Below are 23,322 nucleotides of genomic sequence, written 5' to 3'. Positions count from 1 at the left end.
TGTTTTTCAATAAACAAAGTTCTGTCCATTTTGGGGCCCAAATAGTACCCCAAATAGTAACAAATGCAGCTTTTAGTATTACAGCTGCTATAAAGTTTAAATTATTATGACATTAAGAGTAAAAGTATCAGTGTTAAATTTCCCAACTTTTTTCAGCACACATGAACATCTGTTGTAGCGCTTCCTTTGAAATAGACCGGTATACAAGCATCCTGCTGACTTTCGTATAAAACACATGTGCAACGGCCCTGAGCTTCTGATCCCTTAAGGATTAACCATTTAAGAAGCTGTTTTATAAATACCTTTCTGTTGTGGAAGTTGTAAGAGTGCCTTGTCATGTTTGTGGTATCTATTCCATGTGCTGTATTAACTTCTATTGGCGTTCTAGCAACATTAGGCTGTCACTTATCTCCATAGTATTACTTACATTTTGTTATTTTGCTTTCAGATTGTCTGCATCCTTCAGCCTGTAAAAATAGCTGCCAAGCCATGAAAATCATTTACCTAGCTACTGCTTTTGGCATTCAACTGGATAAGGGCAGTGTAAGGCACTGTACTGGTTTTCCAAAGAAATCAAATGATCATCAGTACGCCAAGGTCATGCACATGGCTTGGTATTATTCCTTCCCTTGAAACCATTTCCATTTTTTCCCCAAAATGTAAAAGGTCTGTTTCAATTAAAGTTTCAGGTCAAAATTAGGCATTTTTTTTATTCATTCAATTTTTATGTGAGAAAAACTATTTATTTCAGTCAACTACCTAACAATGTATGGTAATTTACCACATAACAATTGCAGAGGAGAAACTGACAACGAATTAACTAAAACAAGAAAAGTAAAAGAAACAAAGTGAACATTGACCACCGTGAACCCAGGGTCATTGATTCATTAGGTCTTTCTTTTTTTCAAATATAACATTTTATTAAGAAAACACATATGGAGAGATTCCAACATCACAATATAGATGGATATGTCATCAAGAAATAGGTACAGAAAGTTTGGGTACATTGTATCCGTATAACAGTTATACTGGATAGAGAGAGTCAATATGGCATGTACTGTACATTCTTATCAGGTTACTTGTTTAAAATTACAGAAAGTGGCAAGTTCCTCTCCCTGTTCATTTTTAATTTTCGGAAATAATGAAATAATAGAAAGTGGAATAGGGATATTGCTTCATCAGAGTAAACGAAAATATTCCAAAGACTCCAAGTCTTTTTGTACTTCTCTTGTTTGTGTTGCGCGGTAAGGATCAGGTCTTCCATTTTGTTTATTTCTTCTACCTTTCGCAGCCAGCACCCATCAGTCGGTGGGCACTGCTGCTTCCAGTAAAGGGGAATACACGCCTTTGCTGCGTTTAAGAGATGGCGTACCAAAGAATTTTTGTAGGATGTGATTGGGTTCTTTGATTGGTGTAGTAGGAAGAAAGTCGCGTTGTCTAGTATTTCGTATTCTGTGAATGTTTGCGTGATACGACGAACCTATGTCCAGAAATTCGTCAGTCTGGGCCACATTGATGACGAGACTATATCTAAGAATATGCAAACCTTCCTGCGGATAGTACTGTTCTATGCTAAGAAGTCTATAACCTTCCACTGGAAGTCTCCATCCTTACCTACCATTACCTTTTGGCTCACCACCATCAATCGTGCTATACCGCTGTATAAGATGACATATGAGGCCAGAGAGTGTCCAAAAAAATTCTTGAAGGTCTGGGGCTCTTGGGTTGATTCCGAGAGCACCATACCTCCTGCTCCTTGAACTTTGACTGATGACTGATACCTCTGCCCGTTGAATAGATCTAAGTGAGTAAATTAACGATTCTGTTGTTTCTCCCACCTTTCTCTGTGCGTTTTTATGAAAATGCTCAATGTGTACCAGCTACCAAAGTTTTGTAAAATGATGTACCGGGCGATGTTCGCCTAGGATGTGTGTTTGTTGTATTGTCTGTTTTGTATGTACAAAAATTTCAAAATAAAAATTTACCTTTAAAAAAAAAAAAGAAATTCGTCAGTCCCGGACAGGACCAAAAAATATGTAACAATGAACCCTTATCCTCCCCGCACCGCCAAGAGCGGTCCGAGGAAGACGGGAAGCATTTGTGTAACCTGGTGAGTGTGAGGTACCATCTGGAGAACATTTTTAAATTTGTTTCCTGCATTTTGGTACATAAGGAGGATTTTATGGCAAAGGTGATGATACGTTGTTTCTGTGCTACTGAAAATTTCAGATTGAGTTCAGTCTCCCATCCCTCCAGGCACCGTAGGCCCGGCTGCTCAGGAGGCGAACCCAAGAGAGAATACATCTGTGATAGGGTCTGAGAAATTGGCCCAGTCCCCGAGCAGCATTCCTCAAAAGTTGTCAGTGGGCGGGAGAAGGCTTGTGGGTCAGGAATGGAGTGGAGGAAGTGGTGTAATTGTGCCGCCTTCCAAAAGGGAAGGTGGTAGTTACCTTATGGGTCCTTCAACTCCGCGAGGGACGTCCAGCGACCCGACGCTACAAACTTGGAGGCCTGTTCCCATCCCAGATCTCGCAAGCTTGAGTATTCCGCCTGGTGTAGTCCTGGTGTGAAGTTCGGGTGTCCGAGGATCGGGAAAAGTGGCGAAGTCCCTGACGTCAACCGTGCTTGTGTGTCTACATGAGAGCTGTGTCTCAACGTAGTCCCAATCAATGGGTGGGACTTCAACCTCGGGGGCAAAGAGTTGTGACACCAAAGTGCACCTCTTAGGCCTCGTACACATGGTCGGTCAAAACCGATAAAAACAAACGGAAGGTCAGTTTCATCGGTCCAAACCGACCGTGTGTGGGCGCCATCGGTCAGTTATCCTTCGGTCAAAAAAAAAGAGAACTTGCTTTAAAATTTAACCGATGGACGCCTAACCGATATGTCAAAACCGATGGTTAGTACGCAAAAGCATCGGTTAAAAACCCGCGCATGCTCAGAATCAAGTCGACCATGCTTGGAAGCATTGAACTTCGTTGTGTTTTACGTCACCGCGTTGGACTCGATCGTTTTTTTAACTGATGGTGTGTAGGCACATCAGACCATCAGTCAGCTTCATTGGTTAACCGATGACAACGGTCCTTCGGACCGCTCTCATCGGATGGACTGATCGTGTGTACAGGGCCTTAGAGGAATAGTGGTCTGCGATTGTTCTATTTGAGTCCAAAGCTTATGTGTTCCGTTTCGCCTCCAGTCTAAAACTCTGCCCAAGTGAGTGGCCTGTTAGTATCGCCGAATGTCTGGCACCGCCAGGCCTCCATTTTGTTTGGGAAGTGACATTTGGAATTTGTTTATTCTAGTTTTCTTGTTGGGCCCAGATAAACCGGGTGAAGAGGGCTTGTACTTGTTTGAGGAAAGATGTAGGGATCTGAATGGGAAGAGGTAAAGGAATTTGGGAAGGATAAACATTTTTATGTTGCATCTGCCGAACCAAGAGTGTAATCCTTTGTGCCAGGTGTCTAGCAGGGATCGGGTATTTGTCAACAGCGGTGGAAAGTTGAGAGTGAATGTGCGTGATAAGTCCGATGGGATAAATGTCCCCAAGTATTTGAGGGCCGAAGTCGACCACTTTAAGTGGAAGCTCGACTGGATGGCTGAGATGCAGTGGGGAGGGACAGCTACACCCATAGCCTCTAAATTATTGAAATTAATTTTTAGATTTGAGATACCTCCATATATGTCGAATTCCTTCATTAGGTTCGGTAGGGAGGTCCTTGGATTTGTCAGGGAAAAAAGTAGATCATCTGCATATGCAGAGACTTTACACTGGGAGTCTCCGATTGGGAGTCCTTGTATGTTGGGATTCTGTCTTATTTTACATAAGAAACGTTCCAGGGAGAGGGCAAAAAGGAGGGGGGAAGTGGGCATCCCTGCCTCGTGCCGTTTTCAATATGGAAAGGGTCAGATAGCAGCCCATTCACTTTCACCTGAGCCGTTGGATTAGAGTAAACCCCACCTATCCATGTAAGCATCTGCTCTCCCAATCCAATGTGATGGAGGACAGAGAACATAAAGTTCCAGTTCACTCTGTCAAATGTTTTTTCAGCATCTGCACTAACAAAAACACAGGTCTGTATCCGTACCCGGCAAGAAAGGGGAGAGCAGATCAGGAGCGGTATTCACCTCCAGCGGGTGCCCACGTGGAATCCCTGTAATGGCGCCTGGTGATGCCCGCTGCGTGCCCGGAGGAATCTCTGAATGCCGCTTCTCAGAGTGATTGGTCGATTTCTGCGGGGTGGTGGTTTGGTTCTGGGTCTATTGTTGGTTAGCATGCCTTTGCTTTCAAGCGCAATAGTTGACTGGGAGCCAGGGTAAGCTGGGGGAAAGTTTTTGCTCACTGAAAATACGTCTTCACCCGGCCATTGCTAAGCCACGCCCCCTCATTAGGTCTTTCATTCGAGCTACAAACCTGCAAATATTCGGGAGATGTTTTAATTGTTCTCCAAACATCCCATATAATGCGGGTTCGTAGTCTGTCAGTTAAATTGTGTTAATTTCTCCATTATATGATCTACTTATTTAACAAGACGTAATAGTTTTAGTACAGTAATTTCCAGTGCGAAGACACATTCTTCTTTGCCACGTTTATTAAATGAGGATTGAATTAAACTCACAATTAGTAGAAAATCAAAAACGCTGCTCCCAAATGCCCACATCCAAACACCAGGTGCCTGCCCATGAGCGTGACCTTTCTTGATACACCAAACTCTCTAAGAACTGACAAGCAGCACTCTGATAATGCCACTGTAGTAAAAAAGCTTTGTTGCTATATCTTGCTAACTGTAGGTGCTGATCTGGCTAACGCATTTCACCCAGACAACAGGCTTGATTAAAAAGACAAGAGAGGTGTCTAAAGCGAGAATTTTATACACTCAAAAATCCTCAAAATCTGTACTGGCTAATCCATTATTGTGGAGCAGCATGTAAAAGCATGTGTGTTGACAGCTATGATAGTGATATTATGATATTATGATATTATGATCCAATATCCTGTCATTATGTACTTTCTATACCAGGTCTATTCTTCAATAGGAGAAAATCTGGTTCCGGAGTTACTTACATTATGGCCCATACTATGGGCTTTCTTGGTAGCCCAAGTCTATTGAATGGCTGCACACATAGGTAGAGGGTTTGAACATGGCCACCAAAAATAAAATAGGTCCCTCTATATGCAGATGTTCAATTTGCTTTCACGTAGAGTGAAAAGAAAGACCAATTAGTATTGAGACCTGGATCCTCTAGAAAGTGAACAGTTGTGCAAATCAGATTTGTGATGCTTATAGATCTATATCAATCTCTCTATATAGATCTATATCAATCTCTCTCTCTCTCTGTCTCTCTCTCTCTATATATACAGTATATATACTGTATATATGTATATATATACTGTAGATAGATCTATATTGATATATATATATATATATATATATATATATATATATATATATAGATATAGATATAGATATATACTGTACTGGTTATTTCCCACACTCCAAGGACATGGTGGTAGGTAATTGGTTCCTCTCTTAACTGGCCCTAGAATGTATGTGTGTATGCATGAGATAGGGACCTTGGATTGTAAGCTCCTTGAAGGCAGCGACTGTGGATGTACAATATATGTAGAACATTGCATACATTTTTTAAAGGGGGTAAATTAAATAAATAATGTGTCTTCTGCAGAGATACAATTTTGGGGATTGCGTATATAGGTGTTTAGAATGTGCGTGATGGTGTCACTTGTAATATATACCAGTAAATACCTTTCTTGTCAACCTTATCAATTGTTTAAAAATATATAACGGTACTTAATAAAGAGAATGAAATTAAAAAAAAATATATATATATATACATGTATATATTTTTTTACATTGGTTTCTCCTTGTCACCTTTCCACTAATTTTGAAACAAACATATATATATATATATATATATATATATATATATATATATATATATTTGCATATAAAATATATTTCTGAATAATACATGAAATATCACAAGCACATCCATCTGTACTGTATTAACAATGTGATTTTTTTTGTTTTAGGTATCCAAGCATGAGAGGAAGCATCCAAACCACACAAGGCTAATGATTAAACGTGAGAAGACTCTGACCGAGGAGGTGAATTTGCTGACAAGGTGAAGAAAGAGCCACAAATATGCTGAAGCCAAGTGGACTGAAAATCCCAGGGAGGGGAGCCAAGCATTCCAGCCCAGTGGGAAGATCTTCAGCCGGGTCTGGGGTTACTAGCAGTGCTGGTTCTAAAGAAAGTATGTACTTATTTATGGAAATACACACACTGTGCATCTTATTAAAATTAGTAATTGGCATTTTGATATTTGACTGTTGAAAGATTGTTCATGGAACTACTTCAAATATGTTAGAAATAGAGCTGGGAAGCCCACTACACGGGCCAGCATTAAAGTCAACCTGTTGCTTTGCTCTGAATGGGCATTCATGTTAAAGATGCCCAAAACACAAATGTTAAGAAAAATACTGTATGCTGTCAGGGGATCCCTCGAGTAATGCTAACACAGGTAGAAATAGTGGACATTCGTGATTTGATCTTTGTTCAAGGGGAACACAGAAATTGGCTGATCCTTCTCTTCAGCGCAGATCATGTGACCAAATGCCTAGGCATTTTGAGTAGTTTTTACTCTAGAAAATGTATTTAATGCTATTCTCTCACTTTTTGTATCCATCTTGTTATAGTTTGAGCATAGGTCGACTTTAATTGAACCTAGCATGTGAATGCAAATCTTAATGAATACATAATCTTTAGAGATGGTTAAATGTACAGGCATGCTTCACCTGCTGCCTGCAACTTCCAGTTGTCTTTGCTTATCCCATTGTTCATGTTTATGTCAGAGTAGGGGGGGGGGGGTGAGAGCAGTGTTGGCAAATTACCAGTTCCCCTAACTCCCAAAGGAAACTTTAGGATCAGGATTGGGATCCGGGAAGGTCTTTTGTCCAACTGATGTTTATCCAGGGAGTGGATTGCCAATAGGAACCTGCGTCACCCAATAGACTTTAATGCATTATCCATCATTGCATTTACCCAGCCCCACCAAACATTAAGCAGTACCCAAAATTCTTATCATCACCCAGCTCCTTTCTCTTTTCTTTGTGGAATCGATCTTCTAAGCTAGAAAACATGTTCACACTGAGCATTTTATTGCCAAGGCGGGAGCTCTTTTGGTATTTTTCTTTGTTTCAGGGACTCTGTAGTATATCATAGATGCTGGGTACAGCACTTTGCATGTATCAGGAAAATATTTTTGCAGTACTTCCTTAAAGGGTTTGTAAAGGATTTTTTTTTTATCTTAATAGCTTCCTTTACCTTAATGCAGTGCTGTTTTCATGTCCTCATTGTTCGTTTTTGCTCTCAAGTTGCTGTAATTCTTTTCTGATCTCCACACTTCCTGGTTGTCTGTTTCCTGATAACCACAGTACTGGGAGCTTTCTCTCTGTGGTCAAGGAGGTGTGATTACTGTGTGTCTAAAACCCCACAGCACCAATCAGTTTCATTTTCCAAACCATCACTGCCCTGAAAAGATTCTAAAATTAGTTACCCTGACCAAAAAAATTCAAAGACATTCGTATGTCACCACAAGTTTCCAAGTCTACTAAAATTCTCATAGAGCAGTTTAAGCTCTAAATAAGAGCTAAAGTAGAACCAGAGGCAATTTTTCTTTTTAGTGTTGGATGGAGTGGAGAGGGATTATAACACCTGTCAGCTTGTATTGCTGTCTGTGCCCCTATCAAGGAGATTTACCCTTTATATTTGTCCTATTTACGATTATCATTGAAAGTGAAAGTAAAAGAAAATCTCAAAGTTTGGGTTGTCACCAGAAAAGTAATAGAGAACCAATCTTCCGATGGGGACTCTTGTTCTGGTGACCTGGGGTTCCCCAAGGCATTCTCTTAATTTGCAGGGATTTCATCTCACTTCCTGTTTGGCTAGGAACAGGAAGTTATTATTATTATTATACAGGATTTATAATGTGGTACAAAAGGTTATAACTGTGGGGGATGAGCTGATGGAAGTGATAAAATATTAGGCTTTCCTGTAGAGATGAGTTTTCAGGGATCGCTTAAAGGTAGCCAGAGTAGGGGATAGCCGGACAAATTGAGGTAGGGAGTTCCAGAGGATGGGAGAGGCTCTGGAGAAGTCCTGGAGACTAGCATGGGAGGTGAAGACAATGGAGCTTCAGAGTAGGAGGTCTTGAGAGGAGCAGAGAGGACAGTTTGGGTGATATTTGGTTGAGGCAGAGATGTGAATGGTGACGAAAAATCTCTGCAATGGGATAGATGGCAAAAAAAATATCTGACAGAAGTTATATCTGACAGAAGTTATAATTTTGTATTTTTCCTGACTCTTCAGGTTGATTATTGGGGAATACAGGTGACTTAACAATTGTAGACCTGTTAACTGCATGACAGCATATGCTGTCTCCAAACACCTAAGAGTGGATAGCAATCAGTATGTGAGGTCAGGCACTTATAATGGCAGTCATATTTTAGGGGTCCCCTGACATTCCAGCTGATGTGTCAGGCTTAAAGAAAGTAGAGCTAATCTCCAGTGTAAGACTGAATAAATAATAATAATCTGAATATTTGGCTTCTTGCATATACCCAGTTTTGACACAAACCTAGGGAGGTCAAGAAAATGAATAAAATGTGCAGATACTTATGCTAGATGTCTGCTTTTAATGACTTCTGTCTACCATGTGTTCCACTAAGTAGCTATTTATCTTAATAATTTATGTTAAGTGGCCCATGATTTCTGTTTAAAGAATTTTAAATCACATTAAATTAACCCATTCTATCCAAAATAACTTGAATCAAGTGTGTGCAGCCTTAAGTTGCTACATGTAATGCCCCGTACACACCATCACTTTATGTGATGAAAACAAACGACATTTTCTGTGAAGTAAAAAATGACGTTTTTGAAACTTCAATTTTCAAAGACGAAGTTGCCTACACGCCATCGTTTTTCTCACAATGTTCTAGCAAAGCGAGGTTACGTTCTCACAACTTTTTCCATTGAAGCTCGCTTCATAAGTAGCTTCTGGGCATGCGCGGGTGAAAAAACGTTGTTTTAAACGACGTTTTTTGCTACACACGGTCAATTTCTGTGAAGTAAAAAATGACGTTTTGAAAAACGACACATAAAATTGAAGCATGCTTAAATTTTTTTTGGTCGTTTTTTACAAGACATAAAACAGCGTTTTCCCCCACACACGGTCATTTAAAGTGACCTTTTTTAAAAACGTCATTTTTTTTCATCACATAAAGTGATGGTGTGTACGCGGCATAAGACATAGAATAGGATGATACTGGCGCAGTCTGAGTGGGGCCTGTGGATGATGTAGATGTAGGGGGAATAAGTCTATGTACAGGCAACGGATGATGGTCCAATGGTGATAATGGGGGACAGTTCTGTACTTAGGGCAAGCCTCTTGAGGGAAGCAGGAGCAAAAACTCCAGGACCATATAAAACTAAGATAGAAGCGCAACTGAAGTAAACTGTATGACACTTACTAAAACAAGGCATAAAAGCACTTAGATCTAGGTAAGTGAAGTGAAGCACATTGTGGAGTCCTATGAGGTGAGTCTCTGCGCTGGCTGGGTAGCAGTGGTGGTTCGGTAGCCTTACCTCCTGTGGGTGCCGATCGTTAGCTGGATGTATTAGGCTGGAACAGGAAGAGGGGCTGGAATGCACGTGGGCCGCAGCGGCGTCTGACGTCCCCGGATCGCATTATATTTGGTGATGTCAGGAGCCGCTGCGATCCACGTGCGTTGCAGACCCTCTTCCTGTTCCAACCTAATACATCCAGCTGATGGTCGGCGCCCACAGGAGATAAGGCTACCGAACCACCACTGCTACCCAGCCAGCGCAGAGACTCACCTCACAGGACTCCACGATGTGCTTTACTTCACTTACCTAGATGTAAGTGCTTTTATGCCTTGTTTTAATAAATATCATACAAAAGAAAGCACTATTTGTGGGGAAAAAAGGACATAATTTTGCTTGGGTACAACGACGCACGACTGCGTAGTTGTCAGTTTGAGCGACGCAGTGTCATATCGCAAAAAATGGCCTAATCAGGAAGGGCTGAAGTGGTTAAATATGATGGTCACCATAAATTATAGTAGTTTGGCACATGAGATGGGAGGAGACCACAACTTAGATTTCTCAGATCAATGTATGCATTTTAGGGATTGGGAGCTCCTGGGATGCTCTGAAAGAAGTTGAAAATATTTCAGTTCTTGAAGAACTCTTGCTGGACCTCGTGTTATGGCTTAGCCTAAGGCCTACCGTACTTATTTTGTTTTTGTGCTTCTTTTACTTATGTTTGGCAGGAAACTTGTGCCTGGCACATCATAAATTATAATGTTTCTCTCCACGGCTGCCCATATCTATTACAAGATGCAAGCTACCAAAACACCCATAATGTGCAGTTGTTTTTTGCAGTCATTTTATAGCTTTAGAAGGATTGAACATAAGAACATAATTCTGTGTTGATGGGCTTTTTTTCTCATCAAAACTTCTCTCCCTATATAAGTCTATGGGATGAAAGTAGTTAGCTGGAGGATAAATGCATCTGTCAATACAATAAGTAACATTTGCCTGTTGACACTGGCCCAAAGCCCAATATTACAGGCCTAAATAGATCCCTAGTGTAGAGAGATCATGAGGAAACTTTACATATTTTTTTCTTCCTTATTGGGCCCTAGGCTCAGTCAGTGCCTATTGGAAATTTGATCCTGCATCCTGGTATTGCTTTGCTAACTCTATTTGCATACAAAGCTTGTTAATTTCATATATGATATCCTTTGAAAAACTTTTTCCAATGTTATCAGTACACTCAAAACACTGTGAAACCATATTAAAGACATTTGGTTATCTATCATATTTGTCAGTTCAACACAGGAGCTGTTGCTCTTGCAACTAAAGTCATAGAAGCACTGAGTCTTCTAGCTAGAATAGTGCAATCCCAGCAGGCCTCTCCGTCTATCGGGGCTCTCCGTAATGGGAGAAGGGCGGTTGGTTGGTAAACTCACATGACAGTATTATGAGAGAGTTGATAGTCTTCTACTCAGACTTATATCAATCCAGGCAGGAGTACTCTATCGGGTATGTACAGGCCTTTTTACAGGAAATAAAGCTGCCTAGCCTTCCTAATGCATAGCGACAATTACTGGAATCCCTCATAAATTTTGAAGAAATACAACTGGCGGTTAACTCCTTTCCCAACTTTAAAGCACCTGGAGATGACGGCCTCCCTTTTGAGGTGTACAAACTGGAATCAATCTTTTGTGGCTCTTACGGCAGCAGATGAAAGCTGGCATTTCCTTCTCCCTCCTGCCGGCATTCAGCTGCTGGCGTGTGAGTCACAAAGATCAATTCCACCTATTTTCCCTAACTACCTCACTGATCACCATCGGATTCCCACTACTGCCTGGTCCCCCCTGTGTGCCCCTCCTCAGCACTACCGGCTTCCCTCCTCTGCTCTCCCCTGGCAGCAGCTGCAGGCACACTTGGGAATCTTCAGGATGCAGAGTGGGGAAGGGGCCAGTAAATATGTAATTTACTAGCCCCTTCCTTTTCTAAGTGAACACAGTGAGTGATCAGTACCGATCACACACTGTATTCTTTCGTAACTGAAGCATAGTAAACTATGTTAGATATGCTGTTTTATACAAATTAACATGTGCTTGTGCAAAAAGTAAATACGTGAATTCTGCAGTCATATGTGTATTAAGTGCAACACAAGTATTCTAAAAAAACTTTAAATAAACTGCGCATATCGCAAAACTCTCTATGTGCACTCAAATAAATCTTACATAAAATATAATACAAAATTATTTTGTGAATAATGAAAAGTCCCACTCTTCAAAATGCAACTTCAGTATAATGAAAAGCCCCACTCTTCAAAATACGACTTTAGTTAAAGTGACAGTGCTTCTATTGACCTCCTATGCTAAAGTAAACTGCCAGTGCTCCCTATGGACGTGACAAGGTGCTCCATTCCACAGTGCTTTATTGTGCCCCCCACATGGATTTACTCTCTGATCAACTATCTCTAGTATGGTCAAACGCACTTGTGGGGCAGTTCTCTAATAGATCTATGATGCTTGTGTTCCACCAAATACTTGTCTACTATACTCGACCATAATACTCAAAAGGAAAGATATTGGAGTGAGGGGCCGCCATCATGATAATGTAATGATTAAGCACAAGATGTTTGTGTGAAACGCGTCTACATGACCTTGTGTTGGTGTCTTTGGTGTTATCACTTTGAACAATAAAAGGCAATCGCAATTCCTGGATGTGCAGCCATTTCTTTTTTTACAAGTTTCCCACAGAGGCGGGCCGGGGCTGGCACTCTATGAGATATTCCACCTCAGGTTATGAGCATACACCTGGAGCAGCGGCTCTTTTTTTTTGTATTGAGGGGCAGCCATCATCACCTCATTGACACGCAACACTGTATGCACCAGCTGCCAGGTTATAGGTAACAGCGACAAGTGAGTGTAATTCTGTATGGCTCAGTAGTTTTATGGTTTTATGCTATGAGCCCTTTTCCCTGTCATCCTTACTTTTGAGTACTATGGTCGAGTATAGTAGACAAGCATTTGGTGGAACACAAACAGCACAGATCTGTTAGTGAACTGCCCCTCAAGCACATTTGACCATACTAGAGATAGTAGGTCAGATAGATATGGTACACTAAGTGTAAATCCATGTGGGGCACAATAAAGCACTGTGGAATGGAGCACTTTGTCATGTCCATAAGGAGCACTGGTAGTATACTATATCACGGGAGGTCAATAGAAGCACTGTCACTTTAACTAAAGTTATATTTTGAAGAATGGGACTTTCCATTAGATAGAAGTTGCCTTTTGAAGAGTGGGGCTGTTCATTGTTTACAAAGTAACTTATTAATGTATTATATTTTATGTAAGATTTATTTGAATTGCACAACGTGAGTTTTGTGATATGCTCAGTTTAATTAAAGGTTCATTGAATATTTGTTTTTTATCACACAGCAAGGTTGACATGTTTTAGCCCTTTACTGGGCCTTAGTCGTAACAACTAAGGCCCAGTAAAGGGTTGAAACGCACCAACCCTGCTGTGTAATGGATTCCCCTTTTGTCTTATTGGAATATTGATAAAGATTATTTGGATTTTATTTGATATTGGATCGTGTTGCTGGACTTTCATCTTTCTACATAATTGGACAGTATTTAAAGTAGTAGTCCTGGCACGGGCCATTCTCTTTATCCTACTATATGTAGCTTACTGAGATCACATAGTTTCAATTTGTAGAACCTTAGATATTCACAGAGGGACAGGTGTGTCACAACGTCTGCCCAAGCTTCCTCGCACCAGGAATTTCCACAATCTTACCTCTTACTTGGTTACTCTTACTGATATTTCACATTCATAGTAATGTTTTATGGAGCAAAGGGAATGATCAATGTCTTGTCTCAATAACATATCCAAAAATATAGGACAATCGTGAAGTATTTAACCATTCCTAGATAGCATTTTCTTATAATTTCAGCATACCATAGTTTTTCTCTGTTACATGTTCCTACACACCGAATAAAATGCGTCTTTCAAGGAAACCTTTTATATTCTGTATAGTTGAATGAATTTATTTTAGTTCCCATGGCAACACTGCCACAAAATCTGCTGGTACAATTTGTAAAACATTTCTCTGTCTCTTTCAAAAATTTCAAAGGTGTTCTCCTATATGCTGAAACACATAGTATGAACATATGATCGCATTGGAGATCAGTCTTAAATGAAATATATGATCAACAACCATTTTTGTGTTAGAAAACAGCTAGCATGGCCGCTCTGGTTACAGCGTGTCCCAAACTCTGATTTCTGTCACAGTAAAGGGAGAACAAAGGTTTCTTAAAAGCCTTTCAGACCTGGTGAGCCTCTCGAGAAAAACAGCTGCCTTCAAACAAATTTCTTTTAGTAAGTATGTTTTGTTATGAAGAAAAAATCTAAGCTGTTATGGCTGAATTATGGAAGTCAAGATACTAAATATAGAAATCAATTACCAATTAAAGATTTAAGACATTTTATATTTGAACCATTTTAAAATTGTGCTCACTTAAGAATCCTGTAACAAAATAAATACCAAAAGTACTATAAATAAATATATACTGTATAGTACTGTGCAAAAGTTTTAGACAGGTGTGAAAAAAATGCTGTAAATTAGGAATGCTTTCAAAAATATATATTTTAATTGTTTATCTTTATCAATTTACAAAATGCAAAGTGAGTGAAAACAATCAAAATCAAATCAGTATTTGGTGTGGCTGCCCTTTGACTTCAAACCAGCAACAATTGTCACACTTGCACACTTTGTACACTTGTACAAAGTTAGGCATTTTGTAAGATTAGAGTCAGGCCTATGATTAACCAATTATATCAAGCTGGTGCTCATGATCATCAACTTCATATGTAGGTTGAAACGCTGTCATTAAATGAAACAGTTGTGTAGGAGGCTTAAACCTGGGCGAGGAACAGACAAACTCTGCTACTATGGTGAGGTTGTGGAAGACTGTTTTATGTCACAGGTCATACACCATGGCAAGACTGAGCACAGTAACAAGACACAAGGTACTTATACTGCATCAGCAAGGTCTCTCCCAGGCAAAGATTTAAAAGCAGACTGGAGTTTCAAGATGTACTGTTCAAGCTCTTTTAGAGAAGCACAAAAAAACAGGCAACGCTGACGACTGTAGATGCAGTGGTCAGCCAAGGAAACTTAATACAGCAGATGAAAGACACATCATGCTTATGTCCCTTTGACTTTGTGAGATGTCTAGCATCAGCACAGAACTGAGGGGAACCAGTGGGATCCATCCAAAGCTCTGAAAAGGCTCCAGGTTCCAGAACTTTTTAGAATCTAAGAAAAAAAAAGTTTGTTTTCTCCATAACAGACAGAATATTGAGTGTACTTATGGAACAGGATTCACAGAGTAGCACAGTAGATACTTTTTTTCCTTTGGACACTGATTCTAAAAGAGACACTGAGTAGTCTGAGGGTAGTTGGACAGAAGGGCTATGTGTGTACATTTCATCTTGATCTTTAGAGCTTTTTGTCTGCTTCTCAGCCAGTGAACATACTGTATATATGTCGTCAACGGGATGCGGTTATACCAGGATCATGGCTGCAGCTGTGGCCATGATCCTTGTTCTTTTATTTGCAGCCAGCAATCAGCTTTCATGTAAAAGTAATATGAGCGGCTTTACAGCCGCCCAAAACTTTAACAGGGCTCGGAATGGTCCCCACCCCTTCTCCCACCGCTTTCAGTCGCAGTTCCTGGGCTCTCTCATTTCAATGGCCCAGGTCTACTGTCCATCCATTTCTTCTTTGACAGATGAAGCCCGAAGCAATGAGGATTTTGTCGCTTCTGGGATTCATTGCTGTATTTCCCTGGCTGGTATACCAGGGAAACAGCTAAACAAACAGATCTCAAAACAGAATAGAGCCCTGATCTCTCCATAAAGTGTACCTGTCACTGCCCAAAGCTATCACAATGGTTGTTGTTCACGCTTTGTCATAGCAATAAAATTGAATGAAAAAATAAAAATAAAGTTTTAAGCACCCCGTTCCCCCATGCCCATGCTCAAATGCAAACATGCATATAGATGAAGAGAGAAGAGGATGCATGAAGGTGGAGGAGGCTGATGTGAGGGGACCAGCATGGAGAGACTGTCACCAACCTGACAGAAAGATCCACGATCCTTGTGAGAGAGTGAGCGGCGCCTCCTGGACAGGTGTACGGCTGTTTTGAGATACAGACCCAGGCTGGGTATAAACCAAACACGCTACAGTATTTGATCCTCTGTAATGGGGAATCATTGGGAGTCAGTAAGAAGCAAACCTTACTAATTTGTGGCGGACTCTTTACTTTGGGTGATTGATGAAGGGTTTCATCAGGAAACTTCATGGCTTTTAGTTACAAGCACTGGTGGACTATTTTTAAAAATGTTATGTGCAGATTTGATGGATTTATCTGCAAAACTTAATTATTAGCGCGACTCTATTTTCTTATTTATATGCTTTACTGTGATTTTTTTCATACAGGCGATTTAGTTGTTTTTCCCATAGCGCAGTTTTACTACATTTTTCTATAAACATGCATATAGGTCTGGCCACGCATATGTAAACAGTGATTGCTCCAGAGTGAGAGCAAGTTCTAGTGCCAAAGCTCACATTTAACTCTAAAACGATAACCTGTAAAGGCTTTTAAAGAGTCACCCACAATTATGGATAGTTGTAGGTACTGTAGTTTGTCGCCATTTCACGGGCATGCACAATTTTAAAACTTGACATATCACAATTTTAAAACTTGACAAACTATTTACTCGACAAAACATAATCTTTTATATTTTACCAAAAAAATGGGTATTATATTGTGTTTGTGTGCACTAAAATTCATTGTGGTTGGTTTACTAAAACTGGAAAGTGCAAAACCTGGAGCAGCTGTGCTTGGTAATCAATCAGTTTCTAACTTCAGCTTGTTCAATTAAGCTCTGACAAACAAAACCTGGAAGCGGATTTGTTTCTATGCAGAGCTGCACCAGATTTTGCACCTCCGGTGTTAGTTATTAAACCCCTTTGTGTATTTGTTTCTGAAAATTTACGTAAGATAAATGGCTGTGCAAATATTGTGCAACATAAAAAAACAACCACAGAATTTTTTCTCCAGGGCATTTCCTATAAAAAACTATACAGTGTTTGGGGGTTCTAATTACATTTTTAGCAAGATAAAAATGCTGAGTTTAACATGTGTGTGAAATTTTTCAAAATTACCCTGGACAGAAAGTAATTAATAGAGGTTCTACGAAGACAAAAGAACACATAAAAAGTAGTTGATACCTCCACCTACTATACAAAATATGAAAATAATTTTTTTAATATTTGCCTGCCTAAGAAAAAAAAAAAATAGCAAAAAGTAAATAAAGAAAATATATGCAAACCACTATAAACATAGCTCGTTCTGCACTCCTGTGACCCATTTTCAGCCATCAGCGGGCTAAAGTCTGCTATCAACTGATGTTACAGAGCCAGTACAGGCTCATGAAAGATTCCCACCATATGGTTGGAAATCAGCCAGATGCCGGACTGGCAGCTGTCTGAGCCTCTCAATGAGCTGCTGAGAGCCTGACCCAGCCGCTCTTGCCCCCTCCACAGCTCAGTGAGCACTGGAAGGGCAGGGCAGAAAGACGGTGACAGACACTTCTGTTTAAAAGTGACACTTCTAGTTGCTAAAAATCTAGCTGGCAGATCCTTGCAATAGAAGAGCATACTTTCCAATGGGCCATGTCTCTTACTTTACTTCTATTCAAGCACTGCAAACTCTGTCATACACTCTTTTGGGGATATTGGATGTCTGGGTCCTCGATGTATGCTGTGGCTTCATCCTCTGTCGGAGAAAGGAATCACAGTGAGTGGTGGGGAATACAAGCATCCAACACTGCTGAAAAATATAAATGTCTTTGAGTCTGATGGAGGCAGCAGTGCTTGAAATGAGGGAAATTAGGAGACAGGACCTCATGAAAGGTTAGTATAATAGCTATTTGCAGGGACCTGAGAGTTATTTTTTTAGTAGACTGACAGGGTCACTTTAAAGCTTCCTGTAATAAAGACTGGTCATTGCTGCCCTCTCTCCTTGTGCAGGGTAACTGTTCTTGTATTCACCTCCCTATAGTTTATTGGGCAGCCAATAATGGTAAGACTTGTTGAGTCTCACCCCTAATGTTCTGCTCTCTTCACAGGCTGTGCATGGGCTAGCACAGTAATAATGTCACCACTACTTTTCCAAGGTAACACCTGGGCGTGCATTGACATTTGTTGCACACAAAGTGGATTTATTTCCTTTGTGGCTACTGACAAATATATTTAAACAAACGTTTTTGTGCACTTCAACTTTAAGGATATCAAAATAATGATTAAAGTTTGTAGGTTTGAGGGACAATATTACATTTTCACAGGAAACATGAAGATGTCATTGTATGCCCTAAGGCCCCTTTTTACACGGGGCAGACTCCATTCTGCCTGCTCAGCAGGGAATCTGTCCAATTATCCCTGCTGAGCAGGTGGGTGGCTTGTCTGCTGTCCTCTATAGGCTGTCGGATGTAAATGGCTGCCTGTCTGTTTACAACCGAGTGCCACACAATACGATCTGCTAGACGGATGAGGAACAGATCCCCATCCGTCTTTTTTTAGAGAACAGCATCGAATGACGGCAAGATCTATGGCAGAATAGGTGATTGGATCATTTTGGCGCCCAATATGGAAAGGGTAATTATAATTAAAAAATATATATCAGGTACATTTTAAATACTAAATGTTGACCTTGTGTCTTTACAGGCTCCCCTCTTCACAAACAGGGTTCTACTTCATCTGTTGGCGCAGAAAAAACTGGATCAAAAATCACTGAAGTGGGCGATGAGTTCCTAGGAGATTATGTGGTCGGTGAACGTGTGTGGGTCAATGGAGTTAAACCTGGAGTAGTACAGTATTTAGGAGAAACACAGTTTGCCCCAGGCCAGTGGGCAGGTGTGGTTCTTGATGACCCAGTAGGAAAGAATGATGGATCTGTAGGTGGAGTGCGCTACTTTGAATGTCAAGCGCTGCAAGGAATATTTACAAGACCATCCAAACTGACTCGCCAGCTTGTGGCAGACGGTACAGGAAGTGATTCACATTCAGTGGAATCATTGACAACGCAAAATTTATCTTTGCATTCTGGAACTGCCACACCACCTTTAACCACTCGAATTGTGCCACTACGAGAAAGTGTGTTGAACAGCACTATCAAAACAGGAAATGAGTCTGGATCCAACCTTTCCGACAGTGGGTCAGTGAAAAAGGGGGACAAGGATCTACGGCTTGGCGACCGTGTTCTGGTGAGTCTGTCAGACAGTTTCCTTGGAAGATTGATAATCTACACTTGTATATATGTTTGATTTTTGATGAACGTTATTTACTGTGGTATTATTTCTTAGATTTTTCCAGTTTACGTAAGTGAGCGAGGATCGCAGTTATACGGCGGCAGGTCGGCTCCCCTGCGTGAGAGCCCGTAGCTCTACGTCGGCTCTCGAGGCGGCCACTAGGGGCGGGTGCACGCCACCTCTTGTCCCTGACTCCCGGGCGCGTGCCCGGCAGGTGCGATCACCGCCGGGCACCCACGATTGCTCATTACAGAGCGAGGACCGGGAGCTGTGTGTGTAATGCATTCTATGCATTAAAGCGGATGTCCGCTGAAAAAAAATATATTAAAAAATATTACAAATACTGCAGCTGCTGACTTTTAATATTAGGACACTTACCTGTCCTGGAGTCCAGCGCCGTCCGCAGCAGAGGACGAGCAATCGCTCGTCACTCTGTTGCCCCCGCCATCCTCGGTGAGGGAACCAGGAAGTGAAGCGCTCCGGCTTCACTGCCCGGTTCCCTACGGCGCATGCGCCAGTCGCGCCACACCTGCCGATTGACCCCCGCTGTGTACTGGGAGCCGAGTGTTCCCAGAACACAACGGGGGGGGGGGGGGGAGGTGACGTCATGCCCGCAGTCTGCCCGAGACTGTGTGGCCGGAAGTGGGTGCAAATACCTGCACCCCCCTCCCCCTGAAAGGTGTCAAATGTGACACCGGAGGGGGGGAGGGTTCCGATCAGCGGGGGTTCCACCTTAGGGTGGAGCTCCGCTTTAAGATAAAAAACCTTCTGTGTGCAGCAGCTCTCCTCAGCCCCCTCTAATACTTACCTGAGGCCCATCTAGATCCATTGATGTTGCACAAGAGACTCAGCGGTCCAGGACTCCCCTGCTAATTGGCTGAGATAGCAGTGTGGCGCCATTGGCTCCCTCCCACTGCTGTAAATCAAAGTAAGTGAGCCAATGAGGAGAGAAAGGGGGCGGGGCCGGGCCACGGCTCCGTGTCTGAATGGATACACAGAGCAGCGGCTCGGGTACTTAACAGGAGGGAGGGGCCAGGAGCACCAAAGAGGGACCCGAGAAGAGGAGGATCTGGGCTGCTCTGTGCAAAACCACTGCAAAGAGCAGGCAAGTATAACATGTTTGTTATTTTTAATGGAAAAAAAATGAGACTTTAGTATTAATTTAATGTGACATGTCGATTTACTTCTGCTGACATGTTTTGCAGTGTTGGGAAATGTTGTTTACAACATCAGTGTTTTATGAAGCTTAAGTAGGGTACACACTATAAGAAAATTGGAAGAAAAATTCCATATGGGGCACGATTTTCATATAGTGTGTACACAGCTTTAGACATTTGATTTAATTTTTCAGAACAAATATTTCCGAAGGGACAAACTCCAAAAATATTCTTGTACATGAACAGAACCAACAATTTTAGTTTAACCGATTGTCGACCAGCTGCCGTCATCATACTGTGGCAAGGTGTCACGAAAATCGCCGTGGGGTGCGCTCTCCCATTGGCCAGCGGGGGAGCCAGTCAGTGGGTCCAGCGGACTCGATGTCCGCCGCCAACCTGCGATCATTCCCCACAGTGACAGAATGGGGATCTGCCTGTGTAGACAAGGCAAATCTCCGTTCTGACGGGAGAATCACACAGATCCTGTCTTTCTGATAAGCAGGAAGATGGATCTGTGTGTTTCCCCAGTCACACAGTCGCCCATACAGTTAGAACACACAGTAAGGGAATACATTTAACCCCTTGATCGCCCCTGATGTTAACCTCTTTCTTGCCAGTGTCATTAGTACAATAACAGTGCATATTTTTAGCACTGATTACTGTAATAGTTTCACTGGTTCCAAAAAAAGTGTCAAAAATGTCAGTTAGGTGTCCGATCTGTCCTCCGCAATGTCACAGTGCCGCTAAAAATCCCAGTTCGCAACCATTACTAGTAAAAAAAAATGATAATAATAAAAATGCCATAAATCTATCCCCTATTTTGTAGACGCTATAACTTTTGCACAAACCAATCAATATACGCTTATTGCAAAAATGTTTACCAAATATATGTAGAAGAATACACATTGGCCTAAACTGATGAAGACTTTTTTGGATATTTATTATAGCAAAAAGTAAAAAATATTGTTATTTTGTTTCAAAATGTACAGTCTTTTTTTGTTTATAGCAGAAAAAAAAACCGCAGAGATGATCAAATACCACCAAAAGAACGCTATTTGTGGGGAAAAGGGACATACATTTTGTTTGGGTACAACGTCACACAACCGCACAATTGTCAGTTAAAAAGGGACACAGTGTCGTATCGCAAAAAATGGCCTGGTCAGGAAGTGGGTAAATCCTTCCGGTCCTTAAGTGGTTAATGTGTACTGTTTTCATATGGTTTTCGTAGGAGAAAAATCTACGAAATACTGCGCATTGTCATATAAGACTTTTCGTACATTAGTTCCATCTTTGGTTTGGACTTGCTGTGAAACAATGAGAAAAAGCGGATGATCGCTCGCCTGATTTTCTTATAGTGTGTATCCAGCTTTACTTGCTGGTACATTTATAGGGTAGCACAAGCATGCATTTAATAGATGGAAAGATGAAAAAATTACTGAAGGTCTGCTTTAAAGCGGAGGTTCAACCTAAAAACATGTATAATCCATTACATTCAGCATACTTCCTACATGTACAGTGTGCTGTTTGTTTTTTTTTTTTCGCTGTACATACCATATTATTGTTCTTTTCCACCCGGCTTCCGGGTGCTCACTCCCGCAGGAGTAGGCGTTCCTATGCAGCGGCGCAATGTCACCTGGGACTTAGCCCACATGATTGACGTGCTTGATAAAAACTTCCCCCCGGTGGATAAGGCGCGTCACGAGTTTCCGAAAATAGCCGAACTGGGGGTCGGCTCTATACGGCGCTATACGGCACAGACTAGGAGCCGCGTAGAGCTGACTGCGCAGGCGCCGTATAGAGCCGACTCCCAGTTCGGATATTTTCGGAACTCGTGATGCGCCTTATCCGCCAGGGGGACGTTTTTATCAAGCACGTCAATCATGTGGGCTAAGTCCCAGGTGACATTGCGCCGCTGCATAGGAACGCCTACTCCCGCGGGAGTGAGAACCCGGAAGCCGCGTGGAAAATAACAATAATACGGTATGTACAGCGAAAAAAAACAAACAAACAGCATACTGTACATGTCGGAAGTATGCTGAATGTAATGGTATATACATGTTTTTAGGGTGAACCTCCGCTTTAAGGACTGTAAGCTACAATGTATTACATTTTTAATATTATAGGTTCTACTGTACTGAATTGTGATGGATCCGTTTAGCTTTATTGGTCTTCTTTAAACCATTTAAAAGCTGAATTGCAGCAATTCTAAAGATAGCAAAGCCAGTTATGTCATTATTTCTGTAAATGATATTGCCAACATAACCTTATTAATGGAATAAAATAAGCATTGAGTTTTAAGCTGCTTGAAGAGATACCTGAGTATTAAACTCTATAAATGTTCAAAGCTGGTCTTTGCTACAATAGGCAGCTTTTAGTGTCTTGGCAGTGCACTGTGTTAGGTAATATCTCTTTGTTCACATATGACAAAAGTTCAGAAACATACTGGCAGTTCTAGTATAAAAACAGTTAGCATGTTATTTGAAAGGATAAATCTACTCATAATGTATTTTATTCGATGTTTGAGGGTTAAAACGTTTGAATAGTGAGATATCAGCAGTTGAGTTCCGAGATCTGCACAACAGTGACTAGTATGGAGATGGACCCTCTGGGACTAATTTATACTGTAAGTCGGGTGGTTGCTGGGACCTTGCATTGTCATCATTTTTTTTGATTGCCCTTAACAAGCTCCTGGTTTTGTAATATCCAAGTGCTATCAGGAAGCAAGTACCTCCTTCAAACTCCTGTTTTCTCTTTGAATGGCTCTAAAGCAGACCTGGGCAAACTACGGCCCGCGGGCCGTATACGGCCCGGCGGACCTTTTAATCCGGCCCCCCCACCGCCACCGAAATCGCCGCCACGTTAATCACCGCCGCGCATAGACACTCCCCCTTGGACGGATCTGTCCTATCGCGAGCAAGGGGGAGTCACATAGACACTCCCCCTTGCTCGCAATTGGACAGATCCCAGCGTCTGTCCCCCTCCTGTGTCATGTCCCCAGCGTCTGTCCCCCTCCTGTGTCATGTCCCCAGCCTCTGTCCCCCTCCTGTGTCATGTCCCCAGCCTCTGTCCCCCTCCTGTGTCATGTCCCCAGCCTCTGTTCCCCTCCTGTGTCATGTCCCCAGCCTCTGTCCCCCTCCTGTGTCATGTCCCCAGCCTCTGTCCCC

At 41.6% G+C, this 23,322-nt stretch overlaps 1 protein-coding gene across 3 annotated transcripts in view; it reads left to right on the top strand.

The window, feature by feature from the left end:
* CLIP2 (CAP-Gly domain containing linker protein 2) overlaps positions 1-23,322 on the top strand; it is a 172,954-nt gene that overhangs the window by 69,017 nt on the left and 80,615 nt on the right. For all 3 annotated transcript variants that reach the window (XM_040336701.1, XM_040336703.1, XM_040336702.1), the window contains exons 2-3: positions 6,050-6,273; positions 18,418-18,956. In XM_040336701.1, the coding sequence (XP_040192635.1) occupies positions 6,162-6,273; positions 18,418-18,956 (651 nt within the window). In that variant the 5' untranslated portion in view covers positions 6,050-6,161. The remainder of the gene's footprint in view (positions 1-6,049; positions 6,274-18,417; positions 18,957-23,322) is intronic.

Source organism: Rana temporaria, chromosome 2 (assembly GCF_905171775.1).
Source record: "Rana temporaria chromosome 2, aRanTem1.1, whole genome shotgun sequence".
Classification (NCBI taxonomy): Eukaryota; Metazoa; Chordata; class Amphibia; order Anura; family Ranidae; genus Rana; species Rana temporaria.
Note: the sequence above shows the minus strand (reverse complement) of the source record. Positions and strands in the feature narration are given on the sequence as shown.